Source organism: Rhinolophus sinicus, chromosome 2, assembly GCF_057876585.1.
Source record: "Rhinolophus sinicus isolate RSI-liver-muscle chromosome 2, RSI-T2T, whole genome shotgun sequence".
NCBI classification, from domain to species: Eukaryota; Metazoa; Chordata; class Mammalia; order Chiroptera; family Rhinolophidae; genus Rhinolophus; species Rhinolophus sinicus.
Window position 1 is genome coordinate 35,440,325 of NC_142502.1, and position 25,273 is coordinate 35,465,597.

General features: G+C 32.8%; 1 protein-coding gene across 13 annotated transcripts in view; it reads left to right on the forward strand.

Moving 5' to 3' along the window:
• The window catches only part of TRDN (triadin), a 340,918-nt gene that overhangs the window by 26,168 nt on the left and 289,477 nt on the right, over window positions 1–25,273 (forward strand). For all 13 annotated transcript variants that reach the window (XR_016020187.1, XM_088795483.1, XM_074333512.2 and 10 more), the window contains exon 2: window positions 20,066–20,275. Coding sequence is in view for 12 of the 13 variants with exons in the window: in XM_088795483.1 (XP_088651609.1) it covers window positions 20,066–20,275 (210 nt within the window). In the remaining variant the exon portion in view is untranslated. The remainder of the gene's footprint in view (window positions 1–20,065; window positions 20,276–25,273) is intronic.

The window sequence follows — 25,273 nt, forward strand, 5'->3', positions numbered from 1 at the left end:
TAGTGGATCATGTACCACACACTGGGAAACACTTGACTAGATATTAAGATGCCTTGGAACCCTGGGGCTTCTGGGAGGGACCCACCCAGCACTGGTGCTCTGCCTCTGCCTTTGCTGAAAGAGTCTGGAGGATTCTCTCCTTACAAAGTGATTTCAAAGCTCTGCAAATCTTTCAGAAACATTCATTAGTGGTTTCTTAAAAACAAAAACAAACTATATTTTGTTACAGTATTATACGATTATTGTATTAATTAGGAATTACTTTATTCGTTTTCATATACTATTTCTTAATGAATTTCTGCTTCTATTGTGAGGTACGTGGTTTCAAATTCTGCCAATTTGGAAATCAGAAAGTAAATACAGTTCTTAGACTAACCCAACTGGGCATATAAAAGAAGAATCTGTGCTGGATGAATATTAACTCACTATTGTTGGTGAAAGCTCAATTAGGTAGTGAATGTTGATATATGCCTATACAGAAACTCAGAAGGAACTTCAAAAGACTTAAAAACTGTTACCATGTTCTTGCTCTTTATGCACAAATCATATTAACTTATAAGAATATTGTGCCTTAACATGTATGGAATGTATTTTCAGAACAAGGCCCTATGCTATGTCAAACAAACATTCGGTTGTCTACCACACAGTCTGCAATCCATGTTTATACATGGATTGTGTTTGAATTCACAAGTATGCTATTTGTCTTACTTTAGCAAGATTTTCAAAAATATTCATAGGAGAAAAAGGCAGCTTATGAATGATGTGTATTTGCCAATATCATAAGTTCTGATTTACAACCTGATAATATTCAACCCTCTTTCCAGTTAATAAATAGTGCATGGCCATGGTTATACATGCAGAAAAATATCAATGGATCCTCTGTTTAAACTATACGCAAAAGTAAATTCCAGATAAATTAAAGACTTAAGTATAAACAAAAAAACAAAAAAAGTCTTGATAAAATCTAGGAAAATATATGTAAAACCTAGAGATGAGGAACTTCTTAAGTCTGGAAAGCTAGAATCCATTTATTTAAAAAAAGATGAAAATGTTTATATTCATATATATATGGAAATCTATGAGACAGTAAATAATACTGTAAGCAAAGTAAAGAAGAAAGCAAAAACAAAGAGAAAAAAACATACTGTATTAAATAAAATTCTATATTTGGTCAGATGTATGTATGAGTTTATGTAAATATCATGTTTACATGTGGATGGATTATAAAATTAAAATATTTTAGCTATATAAACATAATATAAGTGATATTTGATTGTTTGAAATAATAAAGCTTATATTTAAATTATTAAAATATTTTTCCACTCAAGTAAATTATTTCATTTTAATCTTTATAATACAATTAAATGTCCCCCTTTGTATTTCATTTGTACTATCAATGTATTCTGTAAATTGTTTATTCATGAAAAACATGAAGATAGACTTCAGTTTAATCACATTGACCAATGACCAGGACCCTTGAAAGGATCTATTTTCTAACAATGACCTTTGGCTGGGTTTTCTCTTTCACAGTGATGATAAATCCATTCTCTATTGAAAGTTTCCACATTAACCATCCAAAATAAAATAGAAGATTTAAAATATATTCTGGTATGAAACTATATCTTAAACTATGATTAACATTTATAAATATGCATTTCTTTAGAATGCATGTAATTTTTTTGTTTTCTTTTGGTTGCCATCACTAAACAGTCTTGAATTGCATTAATAGTCCTACATGGCTAATGTATTGTCAATCATTTCATGCTTTTTTTCCTAAAATACCAGCTTATTTCTCTCCAATATGTTCACAGTTTTGTCCAAATATTATACATATATATATATATATATATACATACACACACATACATATATAATCTATCTATATATCTATATCTATCTATATATAATATAAACACAAAATATATATACACACACATATATGTATATGTATATATAGTTGCATGACTTTAATAAAAATAATTATTAACATATTCATTTTGACAAAGAGCCAGTTAGAATGACCATGGAACAGAAAGCACCATACTTAATATCTGGCTACTTTATTGCAGGAGACAGAGTGATGACATCTTACTGCTCAAATGAAAAATTTATTTTGTAAACAAATAAATTTTTGTTAATCTAGTCAACAATGATACATAAATCACATCCCCTTATACAAACAATGAAAATATGTGTGTGTGTTTGTATGTATAAATGTTAGGCATATTTATTAATAATTATAAAATGCTAAAAATGAAGATGTGATCTTATTTTCTCCAAATAGGTATCAAGTTATTGTAGTGACTGTAAATGCATCATTTCTCTCAGCAAACCTGCTTCTTTTCTTCAATATTCTGTTTTGGTAAATGATATCATCTCCCTACTTTCTGTAGCTAAAACTCTAATAATCAAATCATTCCCCACCCTCTAATAATGATATCATTAATCCTCCCCACCCCAGGACTATAATAATTAAATCATTCAAATCTTGAAGAAACTATTTCCTGAATATTTCTTTCTTTCTCTCTCTTTTTTTTAAAGATTTTATTGGGGAAGGGAAACAGGACTTTACTGGGGAACAGTGTGTACTTCCAGGACTTTTTTTTTCCAAGTCAAGTTGTCCTTTCAAACAGTTTTTGAGTCTTATTTCACTTCCTGTGTGCTTTTGTTTAAATAAGCTTTCCAAAGTGCAAATATGATCTTGTTCCTTTTCAGCTCTATCTTGCTGTGTTATTTGTTATGAAGTACAACTTCCTCATTTCAGCAGTCACAGACATTGTAGTTGGATTTTCTGCCTAAGTATCTCTAGTCTCTTCTCTCTCCTTGTTCAAGTGCCTTTGCTTGAAGTAACATGAATAGACCCACGTTTCCCAAAATAAAGCCTCTTTTTATCCTCTAAGGTTTTACACACACTGTCCCTCTGCCTGGTTTAGATGTCTTTCTCACATTAATTTCTCAGAGGACATAGTCACACAATTAGCAAACAATGCTGTGATTATGGTTTATCTGTCTGTCTTCCTCAGGAATCTCTAAATTCCTGGAAGTTAAGACCAGATCTTGTCTGATTTTATCTTCAGTACTTCACTGTCATGGTAAATACTCAATATACATTCCTGAAATGAATGAAAAGGGACAAAAATCATTATAACCACTCAATGATTAACTTTGTTTTAACAATCTGCTGAGAACTCAGCAATTTATTTCAGATAAATGCAGTACTACTTCTTTTTATAACTATCAATTCTAGTCTCATTTTCTGTAACTATATAGGAGAATATCAGTAGGAGTAGGTGCATCATTGCAATTGATGCATTTGAGAAAAATAGTGCATTTCACTTAATGATAACTTCAGTTCATCTCTAATGGTACTTTCAGAAATGCATGCTTCAAAGTAGAGATGAAAAAATCCAATTTTTGAAAAGAATGTTGCAAAGTAAATATACAAGGGAGCTTCCAGTTACCATCTCAGCAAAGGGTTCACTTCAGCATCTGTAGAAGAGGGACAATGTCAGTAAGAAAAGTGTAAAGAATCTCACATTTTTAAAAATTAGGGAGAACAGAGTCTCAGTTCATCTTTTTCATTCTCATAACATAGAACAATGTCTAGAACAAGGTAAATGCTTAGTAAACATTTGATGAATGAGTAATTTCATGAATTTTGGGTAAATAATTGAATCAATGAGTAAATGAGTGAATTGAGCTAATATCATAACTTTCAGGTATGGGGTAAAATAAACCAAATACAACATCAAAGTAAAATGTCTTGAGAAGTCATAACAGACTTCAATACAGAAAGACAACAGGTTTATACCTGTAAAGAAAGAAAGAAAGAAAGAAAGTTTGGAAAGAAGGAAAATAGCTCTAAACATAATTTATTGTACTAAAGTTCCAGTAAAAAAATAAGATGAGGATTGCATTTTATAAGAAAGACAAAATAAACTATTTACATTTTTCCTAATGATATCTCAGATAAGTCTAAATAAGGCTGCTCATTTCCAGTTCCAGTTGTGTGTCAGTGATCTTAGTTTAGATTATGTTTACAATGCATGAAAAAACAAACTTGGACAGAAACACAAGTATGCTTCTTTTCTGTAATGGCTTTCTAATTTCTTTTGTGCTGATTATGTTTAAAAACTACCATACAGGGAAAAAGTCAAAATGAATAGTATTATGATTGTGATTGGATTTCAATAGACTCATGATTTATCCATTATGTTATACATTAGCCTTTGGCATAACAAAGATCTGAGTTCTAAATATCTGAAATTTAAATGAGAACTGATGCTAGACTGAATAATACATCCCAAAGCCAAAATTTAATTTCACATTGCTGTATAATTTTATATATCTAAATTGCATTCTTATTTTAAATATAATCACTGTTCCATGACTAAAGTAATAGAATGAAGTCATTGTTGTGGCAGAATAACATAATGATTAAGTTTGGCCTTTGTTGCTGTTTTGAGATTTTATCTTGGGCTGTGGTTGCCAATCCATAAGGCCTACAGAAATAGTGAGTCTTGTTTTGAAAGCTGCCCTTTTCATAGTTTACCTTTGTTAAGTGCGGGGAGGGATACATTTATGGTATTACGATTTTTATGGAACCCAGTTTCTCTAAGTTGTCAACAGGGTCTTCATTCCTTTTCCTTCATTTGGCAATCAATGGAGATAGGGTAAATACTTCAGTAGGTATTTGCCATTATTTTTGCTGCTCTAGTTCCAGCTGATAGAATTGACTAAGTCTACCATTTTGGATTTTAGTCTTGACTAAGTTTACCATTTTGGGTTTACCATTTTGGCAACTGTTTTCCAGTGCTTATTACATAATATCTATGAGCATCCCAAGACTGGGACTGCCATATCCTGTGCCCTGCAGAAAGGTGGCTGGTCAAAGAAGCAAGAAAAATTGCAAATCTCGAATGTCATGACTCAGCAAACCCTGATCTCTGGTGTAGCACCTTAGAAGAAAGGATACCTTCTACTGATTAGTACAAATGAAGCATTTGGAGTAGCTGGGCCCTTGGCCAAAACCACCATGTTTGATTCTCTGTTACACTTGATTCAGTGTTGAAGAAATGTAGTCCCTGCTATGAAATGTGAAACCTGCTTTTCAAATCACAGAAAGAGCTGCGACTTTATTCTTTCCATGTGGCTAGACATGTAGTAGAGTTGAGCAAAATTTACTGATGACAGCATATCACTGGGCATTTCTTTAACCTGTTTCAAAGTATTTTGTTGTTCATAAGAATTTTTCAATTTGGGCACTTAAAAAAGCAGAATTGCCCATGGCAGCCATTTTGTTACCTACAAAATGAGAATTCTGTCTTTGCCATGCACTCAGGAGGACATAAAACTTTTGTACTAAGATCTTTATTAAAAAATATTTATGCAAATATTTAATATTTATCATCTCAAATTTGATTGTGCTATACATCGCATATTCTTTCTTGGCCAGCTTTTTATACTAACACAAATAAACTGTCAAATATTATTGGCAGAGGGAGTTAAGAAAGGTTAAGTAATCAGTTGGATGCAGCACTTTATTTAAAAAATATTTTCATATTTGGAAATTTTCAGTTATGTTCAGTTGTTCAACTGATAAGTACAATATAAATAACAAATTACTTTAGTGTTTAAAAAATTTATAAAGAGTCATAAATGCATATAATACTATGCAATAGAAGCAATTGTGCTGAACTAAGAATCTTGCCCTCCGAAGTTTAAATTTGGAAAGCAAAAAGAGACAAAACAGTTAGTCCTGTATTTAAGAGCACCTTCCAACAATACTTATAATTAACTGTGAACAAGATGGTGGTTGCTTTCCTTCTTTAGCCCTCTTCTTCCACCACCTATGAGTATAACCAGAGTTGTTATTTTTTAATAAGTAATTCTGAATTTTCTTCATGCCTTTATTTCTCTCCTGGGACAAGATTTAGGACCCAGAAAAAATGAGATCAGCTATCACCATTTCTGCTCCCCCAAACTTTATTCCTAGCCCTCATAGCAAAGCTTCCTGCCCCTCTCCTTAGCCCTCATTGCCACGACTCTTCAGTCATTCACTCCACTGTTGACTTACTTAGCAGGTTTTGTCCATCCTTGTCTAATCCTGAATCCCTTCCCTTCCCAGGAGATAAATCACACCCAATCTAAGTGCCATTCCAAGAAGAGCATCCCACCATTCCAGAGTCCCTCCTCCATTGGAGCTAAAGGCAGTGGCTGAGGTGCAGTGGTGTCCCACAAGCAGACACTTTGGGGGTGTAGGGAAAGAGGGAACACCATGTATCCACATGGTAACAAGGCTTCACATACTGTGATAATATGGAGATAAAGGGGCTAATGCAAAATGTGCCCTTGGAACAACGACCAGAGACTACACAAAGGGCACAGGGTTCATCCTCTAACACAACACCATGTTTGTAATATCTACTACATAAAAAACAACATAAGGCATTTGATATTCAGGTCAGGATATCAATTCAATAGTATTTACTTAGGGTCAGTCATTGTGCTGGGCACCAGAAGTATACAACTGAAGAAGAGAAGCTTCAAAGAGCTTATATTCTACGGGGAGATCCCGAAACATAAACAGGCTATTAAGTATAATATGGTAGGTGAACACACAATATGATATATAAATGAAGTGTTACAGAATTGTACACTTGAAACCTATGTAATTTTACTAACCATTGTCACCTCAATAAACTTTAATGTGAAAAAAAAAAGAAATATGATATGGTAGGTCCAAGATAAATATGCAAAGAGGGAAGTGTCCAGGAGGGACATTTAACATACCCTGGAGTTTTATATCTAAGGCTTCCTGAAAAAGCTGAGGCTTGAGCTGACTAGGACGTGTTCTGTCCCTTATGGAGGCAATATACAAACATGAAAAAACATAAGAATGTCTACAGTTTTATTTAACAATCCAGCTGCATAATATTGAAAAGGTTTTGATGGGCATACTGAGACCATAACCAAACTTCATAACATTCTTTAATTAAAATGGGGAAATACGTTTGTGCTCCAAATAACCACCTTATGAAAAAAATCTTTTGGTACTTAATGCCCATTTAGAATAAAGAATAGTACCAAGTTGTGAAAGAGATTAACAAATGTAGCATTATTTTCCTTTTTGTAATTGGTGGTGACTGCATTAAAAGCATTGAGTTTTTCATATGAATGAAAATGCAAGATTTTACCCATTAGGCATTCTGAACATTGGTTGGAGAAACACATTTCTGAATTGTTTACATCTGTTAGATTTATTGTAATGGTAGTTATGAATGAGCTGAACATCAGTTGTGTATTTTACAATGTAAAGTCTCTTCAACAATGTGAACCTCTAGGCCTCCAGGGTTTGCATTCCCAGTTATATAACCCCAATTATCATATACATGAAAAAGCAGTTTAATCTCAATACTTCAAAATTCAATGTTCAGAGCAAAAATAATGAATGAATGGAGCTGAAGTAATCCTCCCCCATGGAGACATTTTCAAAAGCTATGTTTAAATGTAAGAATATCTATCACTATTAACAATTCATAAACTGAAGTAGGGAAGGTTGGTAATAGAGGGAAAGGAGTCAACAGTTATTGCACCTGACACTGTGCTGAATAGTCTAACTATTCCTCATAAAAACCTGAAGGAAGGAATGACCTTCCTTCCTTGGTCATTGTAGGAAGGGCGAGGCAGTCCCTGAAGTAGTTTTAATGTTTTTGGTTTCAGAGATGACTACTGTGGTGCACTTGCTAATGGGAGCAAAGCAAGGATTCAGTCTCAGGACTGTCCTATCAAAGCCCTACTTTTATGTCATGGTGTCATATGGTTCCCCTACACCTGATTAATATTTATGAAATGCTAGCTTAAATTATTATTTCCCAATTTTGAAGCCATGGAATATATATATATATATATATATATATATATATATATATATATATATATATATTTAAGTTCCTACTTTGTCAGTTATACTCCCATGCTCAAAGAGCAGGATTGGCAAACTTTTTTTTATTTTTCTTTAAAGGGCCAGGGAATACATATGTTAGATGTGGTAGGTCATATGGTGTAGGTTGCAACTGCTTAACTCTGCTACTGTGGCAGGAAAGCATAAACAACAGACAAAAGGTAATCCATAAATGAATAGATGTGATTGTGTTCCAATAAAATTGAGTCCCGAGGAAGGAGTAAGGGGCAAGCAAGATGGACAGACAATGTGATGAAGTCATTTCAGACTCAGGCTACAGACAAATCACATTCAGAGGAATGAGAGGGCACAGTGTGTCCCAGTTCTCAAAAAGGTTTTGGGTATGCCTAAGTATGTCATTGGAAGGAAGGAATTATGCAAGCTTGGGTTGTCTATGACTTGGTGGCAAACTTTATACTCATGGTTTTTGTCATAGTTAGAGTTAGGTCTTGGTAGATAGATAACAGAGCCTCAAAGGTAAAGGTGACATGATCTGTTGGTTTTGTGTCACTTGTGTAATAGCACATCTTTTGCACCTAGGACTTCGTTATAGGCCACAATCCTTTACTGGCACTTACTGGGAACTATGGTTTTCCTTGAAGAATATCACATGCTTTCATTTTCAATTGGTCTAGGTCATTGTAGGAAGGGCGGGGCAGTCCCTGATTTGCATTTGCAAAGACTGACTGGCTTGTGACTAAATGAGGTGACACCCATGAGTCAGCCCTCATGTGTGACACTCAGTCAGCCCTTCTCCAGCTCCCAGTTTATTGTTCCATCCCCAACTTTTTGCTGTTAACCGCTGTCATATTCTTAATATCATGTTTTAAAAAATAATAATCTGACAGGGCCGTTTCTTATTATTCTTTACATTCAGAAGAACCAGAACCATCTTTAAAAGAAGACAAAACAGATACTTGAAGGATTTTTAATTTCTCATTTAGGTTTGCAAATCTATTTATGGAAAGTCCACTTATCACCTATTTAATCTTTCATCAGTATCCATTGCAGGGCAAATGGATTTTGTCCTATTCACTAATAGTTTGCTTTAGGTCATAGAATTTGAGGAAGATGTGACTATAGAAAGTGCCATATGAAAAATAAAATTCTGTTTTATAGAGGACACTACTAGAATAATGAGTTTTTAAAAAAGATTATTCATAAGATCTATGAAAAGTACAAAAGAACAGTGGAATAAATTAATAAGTGGTATTATTAAAATGATCTGCTTTACATAATTAAGACTTAGATTTTATAGATTATTCTCAGTTTCATGAGAAACAATTTGCAGGACACCAAGAAATGGTGCTATTTTGCTGTAACATGCATTTCAGTGGTACTATGGATCCTATGGATTCAAACATGATCATTACTTTATGAGCAAGGAATTGCAGTCCCCACAGACAGTGTAACTTAATGTTCCCATATCACAGATGCATATTTTGGGCTGGAATGATACTCTAAACTTATTTTTGCTTGTTCGTTTTTTTTGTTTGTTTGTTTCAATTATCAAACCTTCCTGCTAGAGAATGAGATTTGATAATTTGGCAACTGAGAATTCCTCAGGATTCGTTGATAAATAGGAATTTTTTTTTAATACTAAAAATATGTTATATTAATAATACTGAAATATAGGTTCAAACTTTTTTTGACATTTCACATTATAACTTTCCAGACATTTATTTACACTAAAATGATCCCTGTATTATGAGTCCTGAGAGTAGTAGATTTTGTTGAGTATATTTTCTTGTGATCAATCAACAGATATTAAAACCAGGATTATATTCTGTTTAATAACATTCATGGTTTAGGCATTTCTAAATTATTAGAGAGAATTTTTCTTTCTTTGGGATAAGTGAAGAAAGCAGGTATCCTTTGAAGAAATATTTTTATTGTTAATATTTTAATTTAACAATTATCAGTTTTGTATGACATGTAATTAAATCATACAAAGACTACAACCTATAATAAAATTTTCTCTGAAAACAAAATATCGAGAAATGTTGATTCCTTCATCAAAAAAATGTGGTCTTTACATTTTAATGTATAGATGAATACAGCATAAAATATTATAGGATTATTTTAATGTTAAATATCTAGTTAAAAGGATCTAATATTTTAATTCAGTGAAAGAGTGAATAATTTAGACAAGTAGCTTGTTAAATATCTTACCTAATTGCAGTTACTTTGAATTTTGGTATTCTATTATTTCATTAAAATAAGTTGATGACATGTGCCTGACTAGCCTACTGTGTTTGTGTGTGTATGAAATGTGCTCAAACAATACAGTGAATATTTAAATTAAATAAATAAATATATATATATATATATATATATATATATATATATATATATATATATAACAGTAAAAGACACATTGTCTTTAATCCCCCTCTAATTACTTCCCCTTGCTTCAAACACACTTATCCCGTCATTCTTGTCACTTTCTGAAGCATTTCTGGAAGTCCTCTTTTGTGAGTGTTTTTAGTTGTACTGTCATGGCTGCCTCGATGTCCTGAATCATTTTGACTTTGAGGAAGAGCCAGAAGTCACACAGTACCAGATCCAGTGAATAAGGAGGATGAGGACACTGTAATGTTTTTATTTAATAGAAATTGCCATACCAGAAGAGATGTGACACAGAGCCTTTCCTGCTGTGATAAAACAAAATATGGTGAATACTACTGCTGAGTGCCATCCAACAGAAAGGCAGGAATCGTTAATATAGAAAGCAGTGCGATGAGCCTTAGTAACAGTGTGTGACAAATTTCAACTTGTTAGGTGCAGTCAGTTGGGTGTGAGCCACAGTTTGAAGAAATGTTTTAAAGCGTGCTGTAAATTATCCTCCATCCTGACAACTCTCAATGTCACACATTGCTTCTGGTACGACAATTTCTGTAAAATAAAAACATTATTATTTGTCCTCATCCACCTTATTCACTAGATCTGTCACCGTGTGCCTTCTGGCTCTTCCCCAAAGTCAAAATGATTCAGGACAGCGAGGTAGCCATGACAGTGCAACTAAAGACACTCATGAAAGAGGATTTCCAGAACTGCTTCAGAAAGTGGCAAGAACAATGGGATAAATGTGTTTGAAGCAAGGGGGAATATTTTGAGGGTGAATAGTGGCAATGTGTCTTTACAGTAATATTTTTTTTAATTTAAACATTCACCATATTGTTTGATCACACTACATATATATTCATAAAATCTGGCTTGTGTGATAATTTTTAGTTTCCCTGGAGCAGAAATGCTATATAAAGCAATATAATTATAATTATGATCAATTAGGATATTAGCAATAATAATTTTCTCCTGAAAACTACATTAGCAAATTCTTTTTTTCCTGATCTTCTGATTCTTTTTACAATGTGTGGAATCTTTTAAAAGAGGTGCTTTAATCAGGAGTAAGATCTGGGAAAAAAATTGATGCTATCTTTAAAGAACCTCCTCTGATAAAAAACCCAAAGGTTTTAATGTTCAAATGTGAATATTCAGTGTGTTTTTCTTTTGTTATAGAAAAAAGAAATGTTTTTGTTTAATGCAAGAAAAATGATCCCTAAACTGTTTCCCATTTCTCTTCTAAAATCTCTTCTAAGATAGAAATAGACATTGGATGGCAAACATCTTATAGAACTCTCAAGCTTTGTTACTCAAGGGAAGTCTGCTTAGTAGTTTGGAAAAACACATGCTTTAGTGCAACCACAATTTTATAGAGCTTATTTTACTGAATCCACTATGGCTTGGTGATACTAATGCGGTTGTAATGCTTGAATAATCTTAGTCAAATAAAGCCTATAAAAATGCTCACTACATAGAAATAACTGCTCTGAGCAATCTAAATGTCAGAAATGTGGGCCTGTCAATAGGAAAATCCTATTCAGAGAAGCTATTTGAAATGATATGATAGGGGATTTCACTGTTCTACATAATACTGATAGTCCCAACTCCTAGAGAAAACCTTGGACTGACTAAGAAAAGTGGCCCCTCTCTGCCAGTCTGTAGCACTAATCCCAAAGTTGAATCCACCTGACAGTAAATACCAAGTAGATTCTTAGAGAATAAGTGCCTAATTTTCCATTTATTTCTTACTCCTTGAGGTGCTGAGGATATAATTTTATCTCCAGGATATTCAATAAAATTACTGCTCTTCTGCCTAGTAAAAACTGCCTAGTTAAAGGGCTAGATGGAAAAACTTCAGTCATTCATCATTTTGTTTGTATCTGCTTTTTAAAATTATTTTGTATCAGAACTGTAATTTCCCAGAGATAAAGCCTTTTATTAATTGCCAATGACTGCTATCTTCCTCACGTAAAATTTAAGAGCAATTGTCAGGTTATTTGGACAAACAATTCAGTGGATGAAAATTGTAGGGACTAAGAAATACGCAATACTTTTAAAACTCCGATAATGAGTAGACTTCAGAAAACTGTTCTCTTTAACTTCTCCATTCAGTTTCCTTTCATGTCAAAGAGGAGTAGAACACTTGCCTGGTTCTATAGATGTGTACAGTTTATTAGCTGTTTCTAAAACTCAGTGAACTCCTCAGAAGAAATAGTCGTATAAAGTATTATTTGTGTTAACCTGATTGCATTTTTTTTTTTTTTTTTAAGATTTTATTGGGGAAGGGGAACAGGACTTTATTGGGGAACATTGTGTAATTCCAGGACTTTTTTTTTTTTTTTTCCAAGTCAAGCTGTTGTCCTTTCAATTTTAGTTGTGGAGGGTACTGTTCAGCTTCAAGCTGTTGCCTTTTCAGTCTTAGTTGTAGAGGGCACAGCTCAGCTCCAGTTGCCATTGCTAGTTGCAGGGGGCGCAGCCCACTATCCCTTGTGGGAGTCGAACGGGCAACTTTGTAGTTGAGAGCCACTGGCCCACGTGGGAATCGAACTGGCAGCCTTCAGAGTTAGGAGCAGGGAGCTCCAACCGCCTGAGGCACTGGGCCGGCCCAACCTAATTGCATTTTTGAAATACGGGCATGGATATCTTAATGTTCTTTCCAGAAATGCATAAAGAAGCTTCAAGCTCATTTAGAAGTCCTTTGAAAGGCACAGGAAGCTGCATTTCCTTCCCTATAGATTAAATGATTAAAAGAAAAACACACAAGAAATATCTCTCTAAATTCTCAGGCTGCATTTTCTACATGCAATATGTGTATTTTCTTCGTGGGCTATGTGAACTCAATTTAGAAAGAAGGTTTGAGTTTCACTAGTCTGATCTGTTCTAAACATTTCAAATAGCTTAGTGAAGATTTGGGTTCAAGTTAGACACAAGATAATAATATCCTGTTACAGTGGTGCTCAATTTTAAGCACCACTGTATATTTTCCTCACAAAAATTCTTAATTTTTTTACTTCATTAGAGATTTAAAAAAAATCTTTTGGATCTGTTTTCAATCCAATTATGGCAATAGCATTAATGCTGGAGTAACTGCAGAAAGTGTTAATTCAGATTCCTGATAATTAAAGATGCACGCAAATAATGATATTTCATTGTAATTTTTATTTCAAAAGCCCCAGAGACTGTGTGTATCAAAAAACAGAAATTTATTTTTTCACATTTCTGGAAGTTGGAAGTCCCAGATTAGAGTGACAGCATGGTCAGAGTCTGTGAGGACTCCCTTTCGGGCTTGAAGGTGGCTACCTTCTCACTCTGTCCTCACATGGCAGAGAGCTAGCAAGCTTCTTGCTGTCTCCTATTATAAGGAAACTAATCCCATCATGAGGGCTCCACCCTCATGACCTATTTAAACCTAATTACCTCTCAAAGATCCCCATTTCACGAATACCATCACAGTGGAAATTATGGCTTTAATGTGAATTTGAGAGGACATAATTCAGTCCATAGATTATGTATTTCTATTTAATTATTTAAAAATTGCTCAAAATAATATCAATGTACTAGGGGTATCAAAAAATACACATTTTAAGAGATGTTATCTATGTATTACTTTTCGAAGTTGAATTGAATTGTAGTAGCAATATGCAGTATGACATTCACTCAAAAGATGGTATTAACCAAATGAATGCAAGCATCATTCATTGCTTTCCAATTTAAATACAATTTTTTTCCTTTCTTAAAAAATGTATACATTTTTTTTTTGGCACCCTGTGTATTTTAAGCTCAATAAGCACAGCTATTTTAATAGAGCTATATTTTTCATGTTTATAAAAGAAAAAATGGAAACTCTGGCCATGGTCCCTTACAAGTACAAACCCAATCAAAATGTCAGTGGGTACTACCTATAGTGGGATAGTGTAGTTATGAAAATTAATTAACAAGACCCATGAGATGACTCTTGTGACAATGATTTTGACAGTTTCAATATGATTCATTGTAGGAAAATAATCCATCTTTACCACATGAGCCCACAAAACCTCATGCAAGAAGATAAGTCATTTTAAGGTCTGTTTGATTTTATGAGTTTGAAGTTTGGAAGTGGAACCTCCTAAATTCTACAGATTTAGTGTCAAGCGACTGGAAGTTAGACTCTGGTTTCAAGCAAATATGATAGGAATAGGACAGAGATAATATCCATGAACTATACTCAGTTTTTTAAAAATGTATTTTTTAGTATTTTCTTTGTTTGTTTGGTTGACAGATGTTCTTTCCTGGGCCAAATGTGCATAAATGAAATCCTTTACCTAGCTCCAGTGGTCCTGCTACTAAATTGCCCCACTGACATTGAGTCACAAACCCACTGAAATATATAGAAAAAGGCTTGAGTAATGACACACTATTTCAATTTGCAAAAAAATACTAAACTAAATGCTTCGAAATCATTAGCTTTTCATGATTTGTGGACTCTAATGTGTGCTTTCACTTTCTTTTTCTTAAAGACATTTTCATGGAAATCAACTTTTCCATAAGAATTAATCATCTCCTGCTGCTTTACCACACATGGAGTCATAATCCTACTATTGTGGTGTCACCATAGCTTCTACTTTATTTTCGTTGAGAAAGTATGCCTCCCCCAAACACACACACACACACACACACCATATTCATATTCTTTTCATGTAAATGTATTCAGTAATAATCATAACGACTTGATGTAAAGCTTCTCCTTAAAATTATACTCATAAAACAATGGCTTTCTTACATGGCCATCAGCTACTTACAGGAAATTTAAGAAAATGCAAGAACTAAGACCTAAATTTCTTTTAAGTTTACTTCTGTGGGTGAGTTTTTAGGCAAATGTTTCATGAATCAATCTGGTTTATTTTTTCATATATTTAAGTATAAATAAAATTAGATCTGCATTTTCTATTTATAAGGAAATTTCCATTCATTTGTTGTTGAAACTGTAATAATTCAACAATTTAAAAAGTTTCATATTACATTATGTACATGTATATGAACAAGAATGTTTTAGAGCATGTAGCCATTAAGGAGAGACATGACAAATTTTATTGCCCATGTCTACTTGCTCCATAGTATTTACCTCCCTTTTTTCCACCATGTCAATAACTAGCTCTTGTCATCTTCCAAGTGCTTCTCAAACACTAAATAATCTCAGATTACACATTCTGTTCTTTGCATTTATCTTGACCAGCTGTCAGAGAAGGTAATTTATTTCACCTCAATTTTATTCCTCGTGGCTCTGTGTGGCTTCTGCAGTAAATTTGAATGGAAAATGAAGGTACAACTTAGTGTATTTCCATAACAAAAGCAGCACATAATTTTCTTGAAGAAGAAAACTTTCGAATTGCTTGTGGTTTTGCAGTTGATGCTCAGAATGTCTTTGAATCACCTTTGAGTCTTGATTAATTCTTAAGTGGAAGGTTTGAGGATGTGAAGACAAAGAAAATAGAAAAATTAAAAAAAATAATAATTTAATGTTAACTGTATCATTCTCATCTATTTAAAATATTGTAACATAATTATTTTGTCAGGATTATAAAACAAAATAAAATTTGGAATTCATATACATATATCAATTCTTTAAAAAATCTTGTATTTTAACTCTGAACTTATATTACTTCATGCATGTATATAGTTTTTCATTTTTCTGATCAAAAAAGGAAAACATATAGAAATTCTTCCTTTAAAAATGTTCTGTCTTTTAAAACTGTGACCAAGATTCAACTAATTTGTATCAAATCTCAGTAAATTTATTCTTTCAGTTTCAAGATACCAAGCAGATATGTATAATATTGTCTAAAGAAATGCTCTCTAATACACAATTCACTGAAGTGAATCAGAAGTGCAAAAGCAATTCTTCCAGTATTCTCTATGTAGCAGTAGTAGGAAGACTACAGAGGTTAAAAACTGGAGATTGAGTAGCAACATATCAACTTTCAGGTGGGCCTCTCCTAAACACTTATAATTCACTTACACTCTTGCAAATCATTATACCAAAGGTTTGATTCACTTGTAACACCTCTTGGGTCTTAAATCATATTTCAAAGCACTCCTATCACTCATCCATTTTCAGAACTGTCATTAGAAGTGATAGGAATTTGGCACAAAAAAAAAAAATCAATAAGAGGATATGAGTTCTTTCTAATTTTTGTTCTTTGAGCACCATCTCAAGTGCAGTCTGTGATATCCGTTTTTCAAAGTTTTTTTTTTTTTTTCCATCTTGCTATCATTTCAACTAAATTGAGTTTATGAACTTGGGATATATATTCACATAGTTTTCCAGAAAAGACAGGAGATTCATTGTCACTATTGTCAATTTTTACCTAATTTCAAAATCTTAAATAATTTTACTACTTATGTTCCCCATCAGCTTTTTAATCTGTTAAAAATATGGGATTCGGTGTGCCACTGTCATCTAAAAATAGTTGTATTTTATGTTTGGTTATTATTAATATCTACTAAGATATACACTTGAATGTGCTTGATTCTGTTTTTTTTTCCCTAGTCAGTCATAGACTTTTATGTCATTTATTTTATTGTTATGAATAGGATAGTACCATTTTATGGGTTAAGAAACAAATAAAAGAGTAAAACTTTATTAATTAAAGTACTTAATTTTGTATGTAGTAGTTTCATTTCTTTTCCCAAAACTAAAAATTATCTTATGACCTATTTGTACCATAAGCACTTCGCTGTGTACACTTCTGTTAGAAGATTCAAACTTTATCTTTCTTGTTTAAAGAATTCAGTTACACTGATAACATTTGCCATATAATAAAATAATTTTATTTTTTGTAAATGATCTCTCTTAATTTTCTGAATGGTGCAAAACAGCTCTCCTTAATATGAATAAATTATGTTAGGTGTCCCTCTTTTCCTGTATTACATAAAGTCAATTAATTGAAAGACATTAATTGAAAGACATTGAGGGAGTAATAACATCATTTTTTTTTTTTTTTGGTTCCCTGAAAATATCTTAGCCTAATGTATATGCTTGCTAATTGGAAATAAAGCCGGTGTTTATTGAAGAGTCAGTTCCTCAACCTTTGTCTCTAAAGTCAATCCTGCCTTGTAGCCTTTTCTTGTAATGATAGTAATGGGTGTAGTCATAGTTGTGGCAGTAGCCACAGAGGTGGTGTTAATGGTGACAGTGATGGTGATAAGGATATCATTTAATAGCTGTTCTATTGTCGTTTACTGAATAATTTTGTATACCAGGAAATATGCCAAGAAGTGGATATGAGTTATTTCTCCACCATGAAATACTTGTAAATTAAATCATACAAAGGTTATTCCTCAGATAAGATTCTTCTCACTCAGAGGTGAAGTGAGATGTAGTCGTGACCTTCCAGCCATTCAGCTAATACAAGGAAGGGCCAGAAATTAATCCCAACCTCTCTTGTCTATAAAACCCATGGCATGACTTTTTTGTTTTGCTGTTTCCTTGCAAAAGCTAGACCTAACTGCAAGTAAGAATCATGGAAGATAGAGCAAGTGGCCGAAAGATGGAAAGGAGCACTTTGATTCCACTCTGAGGCCTTCAAGGATTACAGAGTTCCCTTCAATTTTAAAACACAAGAACTTTTCAATTATTGTTTAGCACATTCTAAGAATAACTATAAGAAGTCTTTCTAGTTAGATAAAAAATATTTTGTGAAAAATGCTAAAGAAGTTTGAAAATGTAGAGGTTGCTTTCTTTTTAATTTGGAAATGTAATTAGCAATAAATAGTAAAATTTAAAACATTTAATTATATATATACGAAAACATTTAATTATATATATATATAAGATCATGATTAATCAGAATTTTCTCTTAATATGTAATTATTAAATTATTATAGACAATGTGTCCCATATTTAAAATATATGATATATGTTGTTAAGCTGTGATTTTGGCCAAAATATTTGGATAGCTAGGGCTATTTTTTTTCTCTTTAGTATTCAATATTTACTCCACATCTGTGTCATTTGGGATTAAAAATCCTCTAATAGTCACTTAAATTTTCTGGTTGGTCTTCGATTGTTCTTAAGTGTAACATAAAATAGTTGTTTCAGATGATATCTAAATTTCCCTCAGACTGAATTTATTATAAGTTAAGGTTGTCAAGATAATCAGATATGCCTACTCACCATTGAAGGAGGCTTTCTTCCCATACAAAGGTAGAACTTCTATAACAGAAAAATAAAAGAGTTACACAATTCTACAATGTTCATTATGTATATAAAAATACCATTAAATGAAAAAGTTAAACAGTTGCAGGAAAAAAAATGCAACTTAAGCTCGATAAAGTGTTACTATCATTTGTGTGTGTATACATAATGTTCACGTGTATATATGTAAATACATATACATGTACATATATATGCATGTATACTCAAACATTTACATATATACATATATGTAAGTATGTATGTATCTATGTATGTATGTATATGTGTACACAATTTTATAAGCCACCAAAAGGAGGTTTATTTAAAATATGGTCAAAAATTTCACAAGATAAGAAATACAGAGGAAAAATAAACATATATAAAGCTCATCTCTAGTTATCAGAGTTGCAAATGAAGCAGAATTTTCCTTCAACGTGATTGCAAACCTTTTGAAAACTGACAATACCCATTATTATCAAAAATAAGGAAACAGAGACTGCTGGCATACACAATTTTTAAAAGTATACTAATTTTCAAATACATATATTCTCAGAAGCTATAAAAGTTATTATTTTTTCTAGAAATTATTTATGCAAGAATTTCTCCTAATGGAATAATTATTAATGTGTGCTGAGAAAACTTCTGCCATATTCCAAGGTAGAAATATTTTTTTCTAAATTATGTGCATCTATGAAATGATATGTGTACAGCCACTTAAGTGGTATTCTAAGGAATATGTATGGCATGGCATCATTTTTATTATATATTGAAGTTTGATGACAACTTGTCAAAAACAAATAAAGCATATTTGTATATGTATGTATGCACAGAAAAATAGATATAAATGGAACATGTTAACAGTAGTTATTCCTGGATGGTGAAATTATAAAGGATTATCTATCATCCATTTTGCTATTTTTTATATTTTTTGAATTTTCTTTCACAAAGAAGTAGACTCTTCAAAGCTGGAATAAAAAAGTCACCAAATATAATAAGATTTTCCTGCCTTATTCTCTTAGATCTTCTGTGCCCCTTCACAAATAAAAATGAATGGCCTCAATGCAAGGGTCAGTTATGCCACTAAAGCAGGATATCCAAAAAAGAATTTCATCCATTTGAACTATTTTATTACTGATTTTTTTCTCTCCCAGAGGACATCTTTTTGCTTGTATTCAGAACTGACATATGCACCTAAATAAAGGGAAAAGGTGTTAAAGAGCAATTTGACCTCAAAAGCCATTGCCCATTATGGGAGTGGACGTAGGAGGTGGTAAGGGAGAAGCAGAAATGAATTCAAGATGAGGGCAAGGTTTCTGGCCTGGATGGCAGCATTTGTGGAACTCGGGAGACAAGGAATGCTGATTATAAAGAGCATATGGGTTGCAGGGAGGAGGGTAAATGCCGAGAAAGAGATAATGTGGCAGTGGGCAGCAAGGTATGGCCCTGCTACTAAAAAGGGGTCTTCTATTATAGAAAATGGTGTATAAACAACTTACATATACTTATATATCATCTGTAGTTTTTTTGTCATCAACATTTGATGTGAATTTCTAAATTATAATTCTCCTTTCTGAATATTTGATTAGGAAATGCATCTACCACCACAACTGTTATAGACAACAAAAATGGATCTGTACCTAAATCCCCTGGCAAAGTGCTGAAGAGGACAGTCACAGAAGACATAGTGACCACATTCAGCTCCCCGGCAGCCTGGCTTCTGGTCATTGCTCTGATAATCACATGGTCAGCTGTCGCCATTGTTATGTTTGATTTAGTGGATTACAAAAACTTTTCAGGTAAGATCCATGAAATTTGGCTTTTAAACTAATAGAAACAATGTTCTCCCCAGTTCAGGCTTTGTTTTTCTTCGTCCCATCTTAGTGTGATAAAGTACCCCACAAATGTGCTTGAGGGTCACTAGTTTCTTTGCTTTTTCCTTCTATTCTCCTTCTTTATCTGTTGTACTCATTGATTTCAAGTGAAATAGATTTTCTTATTTGTATAGCTGAACAAAGACTGAATGCTACAATTTCATGAAGATGATAATTAGAAGAGTTGGGTGAATATTTAATTTTGGAAATGGGACTATATCACCTATTAGTAAAGGGTAATTTATAAAGTTTACAATAGGCAATATAAAACAAGATAAAACAAAATACAGAGCTTTTGGACAAATGGAAAACAGTGTAAAGTATTTTTAAGTCCCCCTACCATCTGGCTCCAAGTTTCCTTTCCAGACACACTCTTTGCTTCTCCCATCAAAACATCCTATTTTGAGTTCCTGAAAATAAAGAATGTTAAAAGGATTTTCCCAGAATGAATGATAATGAGATACTACATCTTGAGTATCCACATATTCTTATAGATTTGGAGTAAAATAGGAATAGCACAGTGAGGAAAGGTAGATTTTCATTATAGCCTGTTCAGTCTCTGAATATATCATTCATCATTTTGTTCAAAGTCTTCTTATATTTAAAAAATTACTTGTTTATTTTTTCATCTGACACACTCTATTGCCTATGAGTTCCTTGAAGGAAGAAATCAGTCAGGTAGGTGCTCGATAAATATGAAATGAATAGATGGATGAGTTTATGTTTATCACTTTTTTACCACAAGCAAAACCATTTCATTAACTTATTAATTTGATCCTTCAGATTTGCACCAACTCCCTAGCCCCCATACCGTTTTCTTTCTTCAGTAGTAGTGGAATCAGTAGGACCCAGAAACCATAATTACTGTAAGTTGCATTCTATATATTCAGAGACTGTCTATTTTTCATTATGGTATTTTATTCATTCAACAATTATTTGTCAAGAACCTACCATATGTGCCAGGAAATTACTATGTTAAAAGAAATACAAGTGTAACTATCATGAAATCATAGCACTGTACCATTTGGGTTTATTAACATGGAGGTGTGATTGAAACAATATTGCCCACTGTACCATTGGTAGCTGGACTACAGAGAGCATCATCTAACAGGTAGAGATAAGTCCCATGGTATCAACCAAAGCAAAAGGGCTATTTATCCAGAGCCATAAACCTCTGCTGTAAATAAGTAGTATTTTTGGTATATTACACTTTGGTGTAACGTAGGTTCTTTAAAAAATATTCAATTGCAATGCCTATAATATAAAATTATGACCTAGAATTTTACATGAATGGTTACATTACTCTAGATTTCATCCTTTGATCCTATACTGAGTGTGATATTTTGTTTTTTTCTTCCCTTTGCTTTAGAATGTCATTCATTTAAATTTTAGAACCAAATATGATCATAAAATATAGTTCTTTAGTATTTGTAATAGATGTTGTTAAGACTTGCATGTAAATCTAATATTTATAAAGTTAATTTAGTAAGTACATCATAGAAATTTCTATTAAAAGGAATTTGTTCTTAATTATTTTCTAAAATAAACAGCTACCTATAATTAGACGTTCAGATTAGATTACTTAAATGTAGACACACTTATAATCCGTAGTAGAGCTTCCTTGGACCACTGTGATTAGGAGCTATGGATAATGCCTATGTCACTGGCATTTCATCTGAAAAAAATTGCCTCTACATTACTACTACTTCATTTCTTCTTCCAAAAAGTGTTTATTAAACACATCTTCTAGGTGAGGCCTCCTCCTTTAGTTTTCTATATTTATTAATGGCCTAACCATCTATCCATTTCCCACAAAATGAAACCTGAGAGTCATCTTTTAAATCTTCTTGGCATCTGATGAGTAACCACACTCCATAGCAGCCAACCCTCATATGTCTCATAAATTTGCTCCCTTCTCCTTTTACCACCATCTCCATTACTACACTGCAGACCTTGATTCTCTTTTAAGGGGATAAACGCAATTTCTTCTTGTCTCTCTTGTCCAGTCTCTCCCTTTTAACGTTGCTCCAAATGTGTTGGAGCATAAAGCATAAATTTCATAAAGCATGAATTTCATCAACTATTTATTTTACCTAAGTACAAATTCTTTGGCATGAAGTCATTGGTGTAGCTCTTTATTTTCTTCTCATAATTCAGCCCATACACTTCGTTTTCCAGCCACACTTACTGCTGTTCTTCCTTTTTTATTTCTCTAGAAAAACATATATTCTCATTGCTGGATGCCTCTACTTATACCATTCCTCCCTTTGCTCCCCTGCCCCCAATGTAGCAGAAAGTGTATTAAAATAGTTAAGAATGTGAACTCTGATTCTAGATTTCCCTGGTATTGAACCCACATCATACCATTTTCAAGCTGTGTGACATTAGAAAATTCACTTAGCCTCTCTGTCTCGATTTCATCCCTTATAAAGCAGGGATAATAATAATACCCATGTAATAAGATTAAGGGAATTATACAAGTGAATGTATTTGAAGTGCTTAGAAGATAACCTGGTTTATTACAAGCACTATATAAATATGAATATCATTAGTAGAGATTCATTTCTAAATTTTCTATCTAGAGAATTTTTATTTATCCTTCAAGATGTTCTTTTATGAAATATTCTCAGACTTCCTAATAAGAATTTGCTGTACCGTGATTTCATTGCTCCGTACCTTATGGGAACCTGTATTAAATCAGTTAACACGTTGTATTATAAGGATCCATTCATGTATCCATATCACTTAGAAACTTAAACCTATCTAAGGAAGGGACTGTCTTACATATCTCTGTATAGGAGTGCCTGCCACATAGTAGGTTTTCTGCTAGGCATTGCTTAAAGGGATTAATAATGTTGACATTTGGATTTTGAAACAATTTCTTACATTTTGAAGACATGAATGTTTATCATAAAATTTTTATTTCAAGCAGTTTTGACCAACTTTAAAAAATTATAAATACATTTAATAAAACTAGAATTAAAAATAATAAAATATGTTTATAACATGAAATGTTATTTGTCATATTTAATAATGGTTATCTATTGCTGCATAATAAATTACCTCAAAAGTAAACAATTTCAGATAACATAACTATTTATTACTTCACACAGCTTGTGTGGGTTTGGAATTTGGGAATGGCTTAGCTGGATGTTTCTGTTTTAGAGTATATCTTGAGGTTGTAGACATCTGAAAGATTTTTGGGGGATGTGGAACCATTGGCAAGATGTCTCACTCACATGGCTGTCAACTTAATGCTTGCATGTCCTCACAATATGGCAGCCGACCTCCCTCAGAGTGAGTGATCCAAGAGAGAGCAAGGTGGAAGCTACAATGCCTCTTATGACCCAGACTTAGTAGTCACATATTTTCATTTCTTCAAAATCATTTTGGTTACACAGTTCAGTTGTATGTAGTGTTGGAAGAGACTAAGCAAGGGTGTGAATACCGACAGGCAAGGATCATCGGGGGCCATTTTGGAAGCTGGCTACCACATATTTTACCCTCAGAAAATACGTTTCCAAGTTACACAGCTTTAGATAAATGCTTTCATGCAAGGAAGGGTCATGCAACACTCTAGTTTACAAAGAGGTATTATAATTACAACAGGTGCAAAGAGAAAGACAATGTCTTAGAATGACTCATGAGGTCACATCTAAGAAGACAAATATTCACCAATGGATTTGAAACAAAAAAATGAAATTGTAAAGGAAAAATGTATAAATTCTTCAAATAAGATGTCCAAATACTTTCAACTAATTAAATTTTGAATGATCAATTTCTGGAACCCAAAGAATATAAGTTTAAGGAATTTGTATAATTATAGTAAAAAAGCCTGTAACTCCTATTAATCTTTGGTTGGATGGAACACACCCACTCATATTAAAATTCTAATTTCTTTTCTCCATTTAGTAAATTCTAACCTGCCTTTTTCAATGTTGATTCTTCACAGAAACATTTCATTGCTTCAATAAGAATGTCAAATGTAAATGGTGCTCTTGTTTTTTTAATGTTATGTTTAATTGATACATTTCAAACATTTACTAAGGATTTGTATTATGATGATGATGAGTTTTTTGGACTACAAATAGCCTTTGAAATATGTATTGCGAATATTTAGAAAACAAGACTAGTGGTAGAAGAAAACACACTGGAAATCAATGAAGGCTATTTAGTCAGGACAGCTGTCCTTGGGCTCTGAATTACTCTTTGACACTTTAGAAAAGTAGGCAAAGGATCAACTATATGGTGATGGAAAGAGAACTGACTCTGGGTGGTGAACACACAATGTGATACATAAATGATATATTACAGAATTGTACACTCCAAACCTATGTAACTTGAGTAACAACTGTCACCCCAATAAACTTTAATTAAAAAAAAAGAAAACTAGGCAAATACTTTGAAGGCATTGAACAATTTTTCATAGAGAAATAAAAAAAGTATTTTCATAAGCAAGTATTGTAATGAATTGAGAAGAATGATTCTCCTCTGAGCAACCTTCACAATTCCTTATTTTCTGAATTTGAGCTGATTTACCTGTACATAATTTGCTTATGAAGCACATGTAGTACTGGCTTTTATATGTGTCTTTTAGAAGATTTGGGTTCACTCTATAGCTCTATAACCTATAAACTAACATGACTAGGAACTTATTTTCCCTTGTCTGTGAAATGTGGATAGCATTTTGCTTTCTGGTCTACAAAATTTGTGACTTATTCTTATCAAATAAGACAAATTTTAGGACACCAAAAACAGATACTAGAAAAAAGATTTCACCTACCTTTCATTTCTTATTAAATATAATGTCCAAATAGTATTCAAACAATACCATGATGTATCTGTCAGAGTTTGATCAGAATAGAATCACTATGAGTGACATAGAAGAGGGGATTTATTATATGGCTTATGCATTCATGGGAG